Here is a 16,400-nt window from a genome sequence, read left to right as displayed (position 1 = left end):
TACCAAAGTATTTCAGTAGAGATATGAGCATTTTTTTAAAAATGGCATTGAGATGATTAGATAGCTATATAGAAAAAATGTCATTAGGTTTACACCTTAAATCATATTAAATGAGTCAATTAGCCCTGGCCGGTTTGGCTCAGCACTTAGAGCCTCGGCCTGTGGTCCAGAGAGACCCAGGTTCTGTTCTCGCTAAGGGCACGTACCTCGGTTGCAGTTTGTCCCCAGCCCTGGTTGGGTCGTGCGGGTGGCAGCCACTCTATGTGTCCCTTTCACGTCGATGTTTCTCTCTCTCCCTCCCACTCTATCTGAACAAAAAATGGAAAAATGTCCTCGGGGGAGGATAAAAAAAAATATGGGTCATAGAGTTCAATGAAAAATTTAAAACTTCTAGAAAAAAATCTGAGAGACTTTTAGTTAAATAAGTTTTCTTAGTTAAAACACAAAAGCACAATTCATTAAAGGAAAAGAACATGGTCAATTCAACCTCATTAAAATTTTAAAGATTCTACTTTTTAAAAAAGCACTGTTAAGAAAATGAAAAGACAGCTCATTGACGGAGTGAAAACAATGTGCAAAACACATACCTGAGAAAATACTCATATCCTGAATAAATAGAGAACTGTCTTATCTCACAGTAATAAAAGACAGCTCAGTTTTTATAAAAGGATAAAACATTTGAACACACACTTCGCCTAAACAAAGGTGCAGATGAGCCTGTGAAAATATGCTCCATCTCATTAGTCATTAGAGAAAGACAAATGAAACTGCACGGAGGCATCACTATCTCATTATAGTAGAGAGACTAATGGCTGGACAACAAATAGAAAATCTGAAAATGCGGGTGAGGATGTAGAGCAACTGTAACTCTCATCCTATCCTGGAAAAGGCAAACCGATGGGGACAGAAATCGTATCGGGGGTTGCCATGATCTGGGGGGTCAGGAGAGGGGATTGACTATAACGGGAACAAAGAACATTTTAAGGTAATGGAAATGTTCTATATCGTGATGTTGGTGATGGTTACACAACTGTAATTTACCAAATTATTTGAAGTACATGCTGATTTTTACTAGAGGTAAATTATATTTCAATTAAGCCTGACTTTAAAAAAAAAAAAAAGGTAACTCTGAGTGCATGCAAACAATGGAATAGAATATTGGGAACCTGTAGGCAGGGAAGCCAGGTAGGAGGGACCTGTGGTCATCCAGGCAGGAGGAAGTGATGAGTATTTGGATGATGGTGGTCAGATGAAAAGAAGTCCTCTTAGCTATAAATGGAAAATTAATTCATCCACAGAGACCTGTCTGTTTGCATAATACCAGATGTTGGGAGATAGCTTAATAATTTACTTAAATACTCTTGTTTGAATGCTTAGCTCTTTCTATACATACCATAAAAACACATAAAGTAAAAATAGCCAAGGAAGTGATTCACAAATACAAAATTTAACTTACTAAGTAGACTGGTTTCTGCTGATAATGGTACTGCTGCTGATGACAGTGTTGATATTAATGATTTCAGTAATGATGATGATGATGACAGTGGTGGTGATGATGACATTGGTGATGATGATGACAGTGGTGATGATGATGGTGACAGAGGTGATGATAATGATGACAGAGGTGATGCTGGTGACAGTGGTGATGATGGTGATGATGCTGATGACAGTGGTGATGCTAGTGACAGTGGTGGTGATGCTGGTGACAGTGGTGGTGATGATGCTGATGACAGTGGTGATGATGGTGAGAGTGGTGATGATGGTGAGGGTGGTAGTGATGCTGGTGACATTGGTGGTGATGTTGCTGATGACAGTGGTGATGCTGATGACAGTGGTGATGATTCTGATGACATTGGTGATAATGCTGATGACAGTGGTGATGCTGGAGACACTGGGGATGATGGTGATGATGCTGATGACAGTGGTGATGCTGGTGACAGTGGTGGTGATGATGACATTGGTGATGATGATGACAGTGGTGATGATGATGGTGACAGAGGTGATGATAGAGATGCTGCTGCTGACAGTGGTGATGCTGGTGACAGTGGTGGTGATGCTGGTGACAGTGGTGGTGATGATACTGATGACAGTGGCAGTGATGACGGTAATGATGGTGGTGATGTTGACAGTGGTGATGCTGCTGACAGTGGTGATGGTGATGACAGTGGTGATGCTGGTGACAGTGGTGGTGATGCTGGTGACAGTGGTGGTGATGCTGCTGATGACAGTGGTGATGATGATGGTGATGATGGTGGTGATGATGCTGATGATAGTGGCGATGATGGTGAGAGTGGTGGTGATGCTGGTGACATTGGTGGTGATGTTGCTGATGACAGTGGTGATGCTGATGACAGTGGTGATGATTCAGATGACATTGGTGATAATGCTGATGACAGTGGTGATGCTGGAGACACTGGGGCTGATGGTGATGATGCTGATGACAGTGGTGATGCTGGAGACAGTGGTAGTGATGCTGGTGACAGTGGTGGTGATGACAGTAATGATGGTGGTGATGTTGACAGTGGTGATGATGCTGACAGTGGTGATGCTGGTGATGCTGGTGATGACAGTGGTGATGCTGATGCTGATGACAGTGGCAGTGATGCTGACAGTGGTGATGATGTTGACAATGGTGATGCTGATGAAAGTAGTGATGCGGATGACAGTGGTGATGCGGATGACAGTGGTGATGCTGATGACAGTGGTGATGCTGGTGACAGTGGTGATGATGATGACATTGGTGATGAGGATGACAGTGGTAATGATACTGGTGAGAGTGGAGAGGATGCTGACAGTGGGGATGATGAGGATGACAGTGGTGATGATGCTGGTGACAGTGGTGATGATGCTGGTGACAGTGGTGATGATGAGGATGACAGTGGTGATGATGCTGGTGACAGTGGTGATGATGCTGCTGACAGTGGTGATGATGCTGGTGACAGTGGTGATGATGATGCTGACAGTGGTGATGATGCTGGTGACAGTGGTGATGATACTGACAGTGGTGATGATGCTGGTGACAGCGGTGATGATGATGCTGACAGTGGTGATGATGCTGGTGACAGTGGTGATGATACTGACAGTGGTGATAATGCTGGTAACAGTGGTGATGATGCTGGTGACTGTGGTGATGACGATGCTGACAGTGGTGATGATGATGGTGTCACTGGTGATGATGCTGACAGTGGTGATGATGATGCTGACAGTGGTGATGATGATGATGACAGTGGTGATGATGAGGATGACAGCGGTGAAGATGCTGGTGACAGTGGTGATGATGCTGACAGTGGTGATGATGATGGTGTCACTGGTGATGATGCTGACAGTGGTGATGATGATGCTGACAGTGGTGATGATGCTGGTGTCACTGGTGATGCTGCTGCTGACAGTGGTGATGATGCTGGTGACAGTGGTGATGATGCTGACAGTGGTGATGCTGCTGCTGACAGTGGTGATGATGATGGTAACAGCGGTGATGATGAGAATGACAGTGGTGATGATGCTGACAGTGGTGATGCTGCTGCTGACAGTGGTGATGATGATGGTGACAGTGGTGATGATGAGGATGACAGTGGTGATGATGATGCTGACAGTGGTGATGCTGCTGCTGACAATTGTGATGATGATGGTGACAGTGGTGATGCTGCTGCTGACAGTGGTGATGATGATGATGACAGTGGTGATGATGCTGACAGTGGTGATGATGAGGATGACAGCGGTGATGATACTGGTGACAATGGTGATGATGCTGACAGTGGTGATGCTGCTGCTGACAGTGGTGATGATGATGGTAACAGTGGTGATGATGATGGTGACAGTGGTGATGATGATGCTGACAGTGGTGATGATGATGGTGTCACTGGTGATGATGCTGACAGTGGTGATGATGATGGTGACAGCGGTGATGATGATGCTGACAGTGGTGATGATGCTGGTGACAGTGGTGATGATGCTGACAGTGGTGATGCTACTGCTGACAGTGGTGATGATGATGGTGACAGTGGTGATGATGCTGGTGACAGTGGTGATGATGCTGACAGTGGTGATGATGCTGCTGACAGTGGTGATGATGCTGGTGACAGTGGTGATGATGATGGTGACAGCGGTGATGCTGCTGCTGACAGTGGTGATGATGCTGGTGACAGTGGTGATGATGCTGCTGACAGTGGTGATGATGCTGACAGTGGTGATGATGCTGCTGACAGTGGTGATGATGCTGGTGACAGTGGTGATGATGATGGTGACAGTGGTGATGATGCTGACAGTGGTGATGATGATGCTGACAGTGGTGATGATGATGATGACAGTGGTGATGATGCTGGTGTCACTGGTGATGATGCTGCTGACAGTGGTGATGATGATACTGACAGTGGTGATGATGATGGTGTCACTGGTGATGATGCTGGTGACAGTGGTGATGATGCTGACAGTGGTGATGATGATGCTGACAGTGGTGATGATGCTGCTGACAGTGGTGATGATGCTGACAGTGGTGATGATGATGGTGTCACTGGTGATGATGCTGACAGTGGTGATGATGCTGGTGACAGTGGTGATGATGATGGTGTCACTGGTGATGATGCTGACAGTGGTGATGATGATGCTGACAGTGGTGATGATGCTGGTGTCACTGGTGATGATGCTGCTGACAGTGGTGATGATGCTGACAGTGGTGATGATGATGCTGACAGTGGTGATGATGCTGGTGTCACTGGTGATGATGCTGACAGTGGTGATGATGATGCTGACAGTGGTGATGATGCTGGTGACAGTGGTGATGATGATGGTGTCACTGGTGATGATGCTGACAGTGGTGATGATGATGCTGACAGTGGTGATGATGCTGGTGTCACTGGTGATGATGCTGCTGACAGTGGTGATGATGCTGCTGACAGTGGTGATGCTGCTGCTGACAGTGGTGATGTTGATGGTGTCACTGGTGATGATGCTGCTGACAGTGGTGATGATGATGCTGACAGTGGTGATGATGCTGGTGTCACTGGTGATGATGCTGCTGACAGTGGTGATGATGATGCTGACAGTGGTGATGATGCTGGTGTCACTGGTGATGATGCTGACAGTGGTGATGATGATGCTGACAGTGGTGATGATGCTGGTGTCACTGGTGATGATGCTGGTGACAGTGGTGATGATGCTGACAGTGGTGATGATGATGCTGACAGTGGTGATGATGATGGTGACAGTGGTGATGCTGCTGCTGACAGTGGTGATGATGATGGTGACAGTGGTGATGATGAGGATGACAGCGGTGATGATGCTGGTGACAGTGGTGATGCTGCTGCTGACAGTGGTGATGATGATGGTGACAGTGGTGATGATGATGCTGACAGTGGTGATGATGATGCTGACAGTGGTGATGATGCTGCTGACAGTGGTGATGATGCTGCTGACAGTGGTGATGATGATGCTGACAGTGGTGATGATGCTGGTGTCACTGGTGATGATGCTGGTGACAGTGGTGATGATGCTGACAGCGGTGATGATGCTGGTGACAGTGGTGATGCTGCTGCTGACAGTGGTGATGATGATGGTGACAGTGGTGATGATGATGGTGTCACTGGTGATGATGCTGCTGACAGTGGTGATGATGCTGCTGACAGTGGTGATGATGATGGTGACAGTGGTGATGATGAGGATGACAATGGTGATGATGCTGACAGTGGTGATGCTGACAGTGGTGATGATGCAGATGACAGTGGTGATGATGCTGGTGACAGTGGTGATGATGCTGACAGTGGTGATGATGCAGATGACAGTGGTGATGATGTTAGTGACAGTGGTGATGATGACAGTGGAGATGATGCTGATGTCAGTGATGATGCTGATGCAGTTGATGACCATGATGACGACGACAATGCTGACAATGGCAAAGATGGTGATGATGAAGAAGATGATGATGACGATGAGGATGTTGTTGATGATAAAGTTGATGATAATTCTGCTTCTGCTTTTGAGGACAAAAAAAGATTTCTCATTTGTTTTAAGACAGTAATTCTGAAAGTGTGGTCCCCTACCACATGTAAGCATGCTGGACCTACTGGAAATGCAAGTTCTTACAACCCACTCTAGGCCCAGCAGTGTTTTTAATAAATATTCAGGGTAATACTGGTGAGAAGTAAAGTTAAAAAACCACAGCTTTAGGATAAAAAAATAAAGAAAGGATTGAAAGAGCCCCATGGTTTTTTCTAGCAGCAAAGTTACTCCAATATCATATAACTATAATTTTTCAACTGATCTTATTTCATTTCCTGTTAAAAAGAATTAGGGCCCACAGACCAGACAGATGCTGATTGCTCTGAAAAGAAAATGGCCATTTGCTCTCGATAAGTGAGTTGTGATCACTCATGGGCATAGTCATGGAAAACTAAAGTCAATGACTGTTAATTATAGTCCTTCAATTGCCCCCGAAAAGTCCTGTCTTGCCCAGCCATTTGGTTCTGATGTGGGAAAGTTCCTGCATCTGGGTATTGTGTACCGCTAGCTAATTTCTAAACCCTCTTTTGCTGATGTAACTCTTCTGTGTTGAGCTCTCCCCCATGCCACACCCTAAACGGTGCCTGGGATCTACCCTCGGGCAGCTGCCCGGAAGAGAGGCCGTTCAGGCCAGGACTAGCAGGTGAGACCGAGTGCAGGAGACCAAGGTCAACACCACAGATCTGAGTCCTGAGCTCCGTCGGTGATGGTGGGTTGACATCTAGCCTGGGAAAGCCTTTTAGGTTGCAAGTGAAATCAAACCAGCCTCCGTGAACTTCCTAAAGCTTGATTTAGCAGGGTCCTTTGCTTTCCATTTCTACCGCACAGGATAAATATCAGCCAGACAGGACTGAAGTAAGTAGGAGGGAACACAGAAATAGCCCACATCAGTCTTACCTGGAGGGGAGTGGTCCGCCGCTAGAGAACCTGTGGGTGCGGAGAGAGGAGACCGGCAACCCTCACGGGAGGAGGCCCGGCTCAGCTACCATTGTCTGTGACAGTCTACTCTGTTGCAAGTCACCTGAAGGCAAAGACTCCTCACCTGAGCAGATGACGGCGGCATCCTCCTTGTGGCCACAGCTGTGAGTGAACCAGGTGTCGTGGGCACACAGGGCCAGGTGGCTCTCCTCACCGCTGCAGTGCACGTTGTCCAGGAGGATCTTCCCAAAGCCAGGGCCAAAGTGGATGCCCGGGGGGGCAGACACCGCCTGGCCACATCCCAGCTGCCTGCACACGACCTGAGCCTCCTTCAGCCCCCAGCCGTCACCGCACACAGACCCCCAGGTGCCCTGGTAGAAAACCTCCACCCGTCCAGAGCACCTCCCGGGACCGCTGACGAGCCTCATCGTGGGCTGGTTGTCTGCGGAAATGAAAAGAAAAGCCCGTTTTTTTAAACTTACCTGTTATACGCATCCTCGTTGCCTAGCTCACAAATCAGGGGGAGTTTTGTTATTTCTCCACATTTAAAAGTGAGTTCTAGCCAAACACGGCTTAACAATTCCACCGCCGTGTGATGTGCCGGGCAGAACAGGTACTTCTCAAGCGTCGGCAAGTTGGAACCTGGTGTCCGCGGGGCACCCATAAAACAGTAAGGAAACGTACTGCCGCCAGTGGGCAAATGCGCAAGTCAAGTTGCGTCTTCAAAAATGTAACACTACAGCCATTACAAGCAGTAACATTGATCTATCTAGATATCTTGTATATAGCAACACGGATGACTCTCAACAACGTTAACATTGAGCAAAGAATAAAAGGGACCAAATTGATCCCCTGGGACTGCCATCATGGTGTGAATGTAAGACACAAAATCACATGCATGGAGATCTCAGAGTTCACATTTGTAAAAATGTTAGAAATGAGCTATAAAGATGCACACAGTTCAAGGGGTACTTGTCTCTCAGGCAGACGGAGAACAGGGATTGGGGGATCTGGGGAACTTCAAAGGCACCTATAACATTTCATTTCTTCATAAGCCTGGAAGACCAATATAAGAAAATGTGGGCACCGTCACTGCAGGTAAAAGTTATTTGCTTTCTTATTCTCTGTGTTGTCTGGACTTAAAATGGTCCTGCGGGAGAGCCGGAAGGTGGGGTGTTCAGATGTCGGCCGTGTGGGAGAAGGTGGGGCAGGTCCCGGGGGCTGTGTCCGCTCGCTATGGTCCCTGTGCAGGTCCCAGCTCCTCCCCTGGCTGCAGTGCCCCCCTGGGGTTCACAGCACAGTGGCACGTCCCGTGAGGAGGTGACTGACCTGAGGGGCTGAGCCAAGGAACATCAGCTGCACGACTCGAAGGCGGCGAGTCAGCCACAGGTAGCACTAGAATGACACGGAAACGGTGGGTAGGACAGAAACGTCTCCTTCCTGCGCAGACGAAGTCTCCCCAGAGAAGGACTCGGCCAGCAGCTGGCGAGAGCCGCCAGCAACACCACGCCGGACCGGAACATCTGGCCTGGCCACGTGCTCAGAGAGGACGAGCCGCTGTCTAATGAGATCGCAGTCAAGTTCAGGGGGCAGATGAAACGCCTAAAGGTCATCCGGCTGCCCCCCAATGCCTCGCCCCTTTTAATCTACCAGAACCCCAGGTTCTGCACGGGGTGCTCAGCAGTAGTAAAATAAGCCATTGAGGAACTGGGCAAAAGTTTTAAAAACCCTTGTATTCTAAGAATGCTTGTTATCGCGGATGACCCCACCCACGGAGGACACTGTGTGACGGAGGGACACGCTCCACCTGTCTGTACCTCCCAGCCGGTAAAGCGTGGATCTGTAGGGCCAGTGGCAGAAGTGTTGCTCTACCTGATAAGACAGCTGGTAACTTTTCTTTCTCTGCTGAGGCTGAAAAAGAAATACATTCATCAGAGGGACTGGTTTCGTTACTTTGCTTGCAGGTGCAAAGCTACTACTTCCTTCTGAGCAGGGAGGTCAGGAAAAGGGGGGATGCGGTGTCTCTCAGAGTGAGGCCCGTGTCCCCGAGCGGAGGGACTCGCCCCCACTGTGCACTGGGCACTGTCTAGTTGGACTGCTCTCCTCCAAGACTGAAGTGGCCCAGGAGGGGTGGAGCTGCCCGTCCACATACACACCGCCTCCACATCTGTGCACTGATTCAGGAAACTTTGATTGGGTGCCCAGGCTGCACCAAGTCCCGTGATGGGTGCCCGAGGTGCAGTGGTGAGCAAGGCACATGTACCAGGAGGTCGCCAGTTCAATTCCCGGTCAGGACACATGCCCAGGTTGTGGGCCTGATCCCCAGTGGGAGGTGTGCAGGAGTGACCAATCGATGTTCTCTCTCATCGATGCTTCTCTCTCTCTCTCCCTCTCCCTTCCTCTCTCTCTAAAATCAACAAAGAAAAAATATTTTTTAGAAAAAGTAAAAAGAAATGGGTAAAACTAATTTAAATCATACATTTCATCCAATCCAGTATATCCAAAATATTATAATCATTTCAGCACATAATCAACATAATGAAAGTTAAGGAGACCAAGTGCACATTGGTCTTTGGAAGATCCGGAGTGTATCTGACGCACCACCAGGTGGCGCCATATCGGGAGCTCGGCAGCCACACAGACTGTGCGGGTTAAAGGACTCGTTAAAACCGCCCTCAGGATGGTGCGAGTGTGAATTAAATGACGATGTGATTGAGAAGTCAGCAGTTACAGGTGATGGAACAGTGGGGGCAGCACCGACCAGCACCACGATGGAATGAAAGGCCCCTCACGGTGGCCGCTGCTCACCAGGGCCGGGGAGGGTAATGAAGTCTTCCCAGGGGGACACTTCCCGGGTACTGGGCCAGGGCTCCAGTGTATTTCTCAGACTCGCAGGACAAGCAGTGACCTTACAGGGTCCCCTCACCCTAACACACACACAGACGACACAGCCCCTCCCCCTTCCTCTTTGTACTTGTGAGAACGAGTGAAATGAGGAGCCTTAAGCTATGATGCTCTTTGATAGTAAAATTACAGACCATATCCCACGTAAAGTGCAGCCGGGCGGCCTGAGTGCAGACGGCTCAGGGTCCGCCTGTCCCTGTCTCCTCATCACGCGCTCAGGTGGGGGTCAGCTCTCCGGCGGCGGCCGGACCACTGGCGACCGTGACGGTACCGTGGAGGAGCTGGGGTAACAGGGATGGGGGTCCTACCTGGGGAGGTTGGCCGTGCCGCGGTCACAGCGGGGAGCTGGGACGAGATGGCAGCAGGTAGGACTGGAATGAAGACGCACTTGTTAACATCGTGCTCCCGCTGAGCGGGGAGGGGCGAGGCCAGCCAGGGCTCCCCGTGATCTCACAAGATGCAGCTTTGCCTTGACTTGGAAGTGACCTCTTCGCCCCTGACCGCGGTCCGGCTCAGCTCCGCCCTCCCCGCCTCCTCTGCCCCCAGACTCCATGTCCGAGGGCGGGTGCTCAGTGTTTTGTGGTAAGAATTATGTGTTTGGGGTCTCAACGTTCCCCCTGTGTTGATGGGTGGTCTGAACCAGGACCCCCAGTGCTTTGATCCACATGTTCTGCTTATTTCGTTCCTTGGCTTTTTTTTTTTTTTAAATCCTCACTTAAAGATAGTTTTCCATTTATCTTCAGATAGAGTGGGAGGGAGGGAGGGAGAGAAACATGGATATGAGACACATCGACTGGCTGCCTCCCGCATGACCCCGACCAGGGCCAGGACTAAACCGCAACTGAGGTACGTGCCCTTGAGCGGAATCGAACCCAAGATTCTCTGGTCCGCAGGTCGACGTTCTAACCACTGAGCCAAACTGGCCGGGGCCCTCGGCCTGTTCTACTGCTGGTGTGTCTTCTCTAGGTCATTGGTCTCGCCCCAGCATGGACCCCGCCACAGTCCACAGGGTCCTGCGTTCTCTCCCATCTGAGACCAGACTCCACGCAGCATCCAGCCGCGGGCGCGACTCGCAGTATCCGTAAGGAACACGGCAGGGAGACCACCGTGGGCAGGGAGACCCAGCCCTCTCCCACGCCCGCCTTCTCTCTGCTTGCGGTTCCGGCACACAGCTCACCGAGCGCCCGAGTGGTGTGGCTGCTTCAGCACCGCTGAGCTAGCAGCTACAGAACGCCTCTGACAGACAGCCCGGCAGGCAGAACACGGGCCCCCAGAGACGCTCACGTCCAAAGCCCCATCACCCTGCATCCCGATTTTGGCTGAAATTTTCTAAATGGTCCTCTCCCCCCTCTCTCTCCCTCTGATACACATCACCGACTCTCGTCCCAGAAGCTAGAACAGGCTGGTAAATCGTAAATCAGACCATTTCCTGCTACTCAAAACCTTCCAGAGACTTTCTGTTGTATTTGGAATAATATCCAAGCCTGTGCCATCATCTCTAAGACACCTCACACGCCCCAGTCCTTGTCTCTGTTTCTGACCACGGAGACCACACCGCCTCTCGCTCCCTGCTCCCCACTGGCTGTTTCCACCCCTTGACATTGACCAGGGAGCCCCTGCCTCAGAACCCCGCACATCTCTTCCCTCTGCCCAGAACCTCCTCTCCTAGACCTTCCCCCGGCTCACTGCGGGTAATCAGCCTCAGCTCCAATGCCGTCCCTTCAGAGAGGACTGCCTGTGCCAACACACACGCCCGCGTCCTGCCCTAGCGCGTGTTCATCTCACCGCGCACACCGTCTGAGACGGTCTCCACGTCTCCACTTGGCTCATCTGTGCTTCCTGTGTCCTCCCCAGCCCCTCTTCCCAGACCAGGAGTTCTGTGACAGCAAGAACTTTCGCAAGTTTCTATCAGAGCCGAGGACGGGGCCTGGTTCGTAATAGATTCTCAGCATGTGCTTACGGAAGGGGAAAATAGGCACAGGCTAGCACGCTGCCCCTCCCAGACCTGCAGACATGTTTGGTTACCGGCCCAGGGGACTAAGGCTGCAGCTGGAGGTGAGGGTGCAGTGGGTCCGGAGGCCGGAGAAGAGTCAGAGCCCCCGGAGCGAGCAGAGCTCTGGGGGACCCCTCGCTTCAGCCCAGTGGACTCAGCCTGGCCGTGTGAACTGCAGAACTGCAAGCTAATCGTTGGCCTGGCTTAAACCCCTGCGTTGGTGGCCCTTTGTTACAAAAGTGCAGACATAAGCAAATATCACACGTGCTCAAATGATGTTTCCTCCAAAGAAAATTCAAAACACATTGTTTGTAAAAGTTGAAAGAGTTTGAAGAGCTGCTGGCCAAAATGATGCTTAAAGACAAAGAAACCACTGCAGTCCAAGGGGTTTTCAGATTGATTCAAACCAGCCATCCTGTTCCCTTGGCGTTTAGAGACTCCGTCGGGGGTAATACCCTGAACATGAGCCCAGACAAACTCGGCTGTAAGAGGCAGGTTACGAGTCACTGAGGAAAATAACTCAGCCGCAACTCTTACCTACTTCTTCTCTGTGTCTGGGTGGGCAATTAGAGCTATCCCAGGGACAATGGCAAAAAGTGTTCTCTTACCCAATAACATGGTTGCCGAGTCGCTGTCATCTGTGGGTACGAGAAACACAGACATGTTGTTATTTCATTAGGTTGAATATCTTTGACCTTAAACACTTATCGATCTTGAACAAATCGTCGATGTGATGTCAGAAATGAAAGGTGAGCAGCAGTGACCCAATGCCTTGGGCATGACAGGCGCTCGGAAGTATTTGCTGATTTGATGGCTTGCAAGAGCTTTTAGAGGTCATGGCTTCAGAATGCCCGCCCCCGAGACCAAGCCAGGGCCCCCAGAGCGCAGACCACGTGCCTGTCCGGGGCAGCGGCTCCCAACGGGGACCAGCACAGGAGGACATGGCATGTTCCCATCTGAGCTCCTAGTGCAGGCCTCTCTCAGGACCCAGAGGATCATACAGCTCCTCCTGGGCCCTTGATAAATATTCCTGTTAATCTGTGTTATATATATGTTTATAATAGATATATAGATATAGATATAGATATAGATATAGATATAGATATAGATATAGATATAGATATAGATATATACCTGGCTTGGCTTTTATGGAGAGCTGGTATTTAAAATGGATATATATATATATCCATGAATGCTACAGATTTCAGATGACTGACAGTGTGTGTATATATACATACACACACACACACACATATATACACACACATATATATACACACATATATATGTATATATATACTTTGCATAGAAAGACCAGAAAAAATATGAAACATATGATTAATGATCATATGGATGAAAGAGAAGTAAGTGGGAAAACAACCCATCAGCCAAACCCAGCTGATTGTCGAACTGAGCACCCAGCTCCGCCCTCAGCCTCCTGGGCCGTGAAGGGGATGAAGACCGTGCCGCAGAACGGGGTTCCGTGCTCCAGGAGCGGTGTCTCCTGAAAGGAAGCCAGCCTTCGCATGGGGGCCACCGGGCGCTTTGTGTGTGTGTTGGAGGGGAAGAGAGAGGTAAAGACCATTTAGAGAGTTCAGCCAAAATCAGGGCGCCAGGTGAGGGGCTGTGGACGCGAGCTGCACCCCTGGAGCAGGAGATGCTTGTCAGCTCAGCACGCATTTTTTTTTTAATCCTCATCCGAGAACATTTTTCCATATTTTGTTCAGATAGAGTGGGAGGGACAGAGAGAGAGAGAGAGAGAAACATCGATGTGAAAGGGACACATCAAGTGGCTGTGCGGGAGGCAGCCAACCAGGGCCGGGGACAAACTGCAACCGAGGTACGTGCCCTTAGCGGAAACCGAACCTGGGTCTCTCTGGACCACAGACTGACGCTCTAACCACTGAGAAACTGGCCACTACTCAGCATGCATTTTTTTTTTTTTTAAATAGAGTGGGAGGGAGAAAGAGGAAGAGAGAGAGAGAAACATCAGTGTGAAAGGGACACATCGAGTGGCTGCCTCCCGCACGACCAACCAGGGCTGGGGACAAACTGCAACCGAGGCACGCACCCCTAGTGGGAACTGAACCCGGGTCTCTCTGGACTGCAGGCCGACGCTCTAACCGTCCAGGGCTCAGCATGCATTTTGAAAGGGGAGCCAGAGAAGTTTCTAGAGCTTGTCTGTGTGGAGTGAGGGCGAGGGAGGGGCAGGGAGGCTCTGAGGATTCTGGGTTGAGAAATAGCTAAATGGGAAGAATACGCCCATCTTAAACACCAGCTCTCCATAAAAGCCAAGCCAGGTACCCTAACGTCTAACAGATGAGCAGCTGCACCCCTTGCTGACTCCGCGGCCTTGGACAAGTGGATTCGCTTTATAGGCCTCGTTTCATCCAAGGTAAAACGGGAATCACAGTGGCACCCACTTCATAAGGGGCCATGCAAACAAAGTGACCGTGCCCGCCAGGTGTGCAGAGTTCATTCCGTCCCTGGAGCGAGGCTCTGGAAACAGGGCCTGTGGTTCAGGCCCCGCCCGGCACCTGGACTGGTAGCTGCGGGGCTACTGGCACACGGGCACGCCCATCCGTCCACAACCTGTCCCCGTCTGCTTTCATGCCACAGGGCAGAGCCGAGTAAACGCAGCAGTGACCGTCTGTGCCCCAGAGCCTAGAACAGTGCCCACCTGCCCCTTTGCAGAGAAGATCCGCTCGCCCCGAGGTAGAGAACTAATTCCTGGGAGAGTCCGTTACTGCGCGGTCCCTCTGCAGGCAGAGGTGTGAGAACAGCGCCTGGAGCATCACCAGCAGGCGGTGAAAAGGGGCTCATCTCATCGTTCCATGTACAGGGCCCCGTTCAACCCAAACGGAGCTCGTGAATGAGGCGTTTCTGTCCCCTCTTCAAGACACGCAGTGGCCCAGCCCAGGTCACACTAACGAGGCGGCAGGGACGGAACTCACACTGAGACCTCCTGCCACCAAACCCACGTCCCTGCTTCACCCCACAGCTCCTGGGCAGTGCCCGCAGCCGCCTCGAACATCCGCCCCCTGGGACCGCTAGTTGCAGGAGCAACCCGTCTCCTAGTACACGGACAAGTGCGTAGCACGTGGCGATACACGTGGAACGCCTCCCCTCCGAATGCGGCTCTGAGAAGCCAACAAAAACATTCTGGTTTTAAACGGAACAGAAAACGCACCCCGAGAAAGGACTAACACTGCGAATTCACCGTGGGAAGCTTCCTGCCTGGGGGCATCGGCAGGGAGCCCTCGGCGACCTCGGAGGAGGGGGTAAGACTCCCGTGGCTGGTCGGATGCAAAAGTATACATGCCCTCCACAGGCCCACGGGGGAAAGTGTACACGGTGAACAGGTGCAGAAGCTATGCAAGTAATTGACCAAGATTTCCCCTCCCCGTGGTGGCGGGGACAGCGCTTTGAACTGCAATTCCATCCGGAAAAGAAAAACGTCCACGCGAGAGGAGACCTTACACCCTGCTGACGAGATGAGCAGGAAGCGGTGGCTCACGAGAGGAAGTGCCCAGCGGCCGTTCAGCTTGGCGGTGGGATCCCCGCAGGCCCAGGGCGTGGAGCTGACAGAGGAGGATCCGGTGCCCGAACCTCCCGCTCGCAGTCCACGTGCCCTGTGCGGCCTGCCTGTCGCCGGCCCAGGCCGCTCAGAGTGAGGTCAGGGTGTGAAACGAGAGCGGGGACTCACCCAGTGCAGGCTTGAGGCGCGTGGTCTCCGCCCCTGTGGGAACGAGAGAGCATGTCAGAAAAGGGCCGGCGTCCTCCCGGATCCCATTCCAAACCAATTCGAAACGAAAGCGTGTGACCCCAGACAGGAGAGTGTGGGCGCTCCTGCCTGAGATCGGATGGCTGCTGACCCCACCCACACAGATGCTTGCAGGTCAGCACGAGCCGGGCTGGCTGTCCACCCGCAGACCCGGCAGGCGTCCGACCAGGAGGCCGGCTCCTCGCGCACAGACAGGCGGGACCTACGCCTGTGCAGACCGTCTGCTCTGACCCACACCCAACGGAACAGCCAAGTGGAAGGGAAAGAGAAACAAAAAATAAATGTAAACAGACACCCCCCCCACACACACACAACACACACATACCTTTTCTTTTTTAAAAAAAATTTTAGTATGTTTTTATTGATATTTTTAGAGAGAGGAAGGGGGAGAGAGAGAGAGAAACATCTGTTAGATAGAAACACTGATCGGCTGCCTCCTGCACGCCCCCTACTGGGGATCCAGCCCACAACCTGGGCACGTGCCCTGACCGGGAGTCGAACCAGGACCCCTCAGTCCATAGGACGATGCTCCAGCCACTGAGCCACACTGGCTGGGACACACACCTTGTCTTCATCGCCTCTTCCTAAGCTCTTCCTGGGCCTTCCTTTTGACCAGACAGGTGTTTGTACGGGTCCACCCAGCTGTTGCCAGCCAGTATATTTTATTCCGCAGCTTAGCTAGGCACAGTTAATCTGGAAGCATGTCCTTTAATTAAGCTCGAATTGACACATAAATTCAACCATGCCTTTTAGTTTTAATTTGATGTTTTTCGTACCTCCTGAGCTGGTCTTTTTACATAAATTTTC

At 51.0% G+C, this 16,400-nt stretch overlaps 1 protein-coding gene across 1 annotated transcript in view; it reads right to left on the bottom strand.

Moving 5' to 3' along the window:
* Nucleotides 1-16,400, bottom strand: part of LOC118632667 (deleted in malignant brain tumors 1 protein-like) — a 163,148-nt gene that overhangs the window by 67,305 nt on the left and 79,443 nt on the right. Inside the window, 6 exon segments of the mRNA XM_036265900.1 lie at nt 2,569-2,767; nt 3,078-3,094; nt 5,797-5,965; nt 6,816-6,921; nt 7,037-7,354; nt 12,731-12,765. Coding sequence (XP_036121793.1) covers nt 2,569-2,767; nt 3,078-3,094; nt 5,797-5,965; nt 6,816-6,921; nt 7,037-7,354; nt 12,731-12,765 — 844 coding nt within the window.

The sequence above is a fragment of the Molossus molossus genome, unplaced genomic scaffold (genome assembly GCF_014108415.1).
Source record: "Molossus molossus isolate mMolMol1 unplaced genomic scaffold, mMolMol1.p scaffold_m16_p_17, whole genome shotgun sequence".
Classification (NCBI taxonomy): domain Eukaryota; kingdom Metazoa; phylum Chordata; class Mammalia; order Chiroptera; family Molossidae; genus Molossus; species Molossus molossus.
The sequence above is the reverse complement of the archived record's forward strand: the minus strand, read 5'-3'. Positions and strand labels throughout refer to the sequence as shown.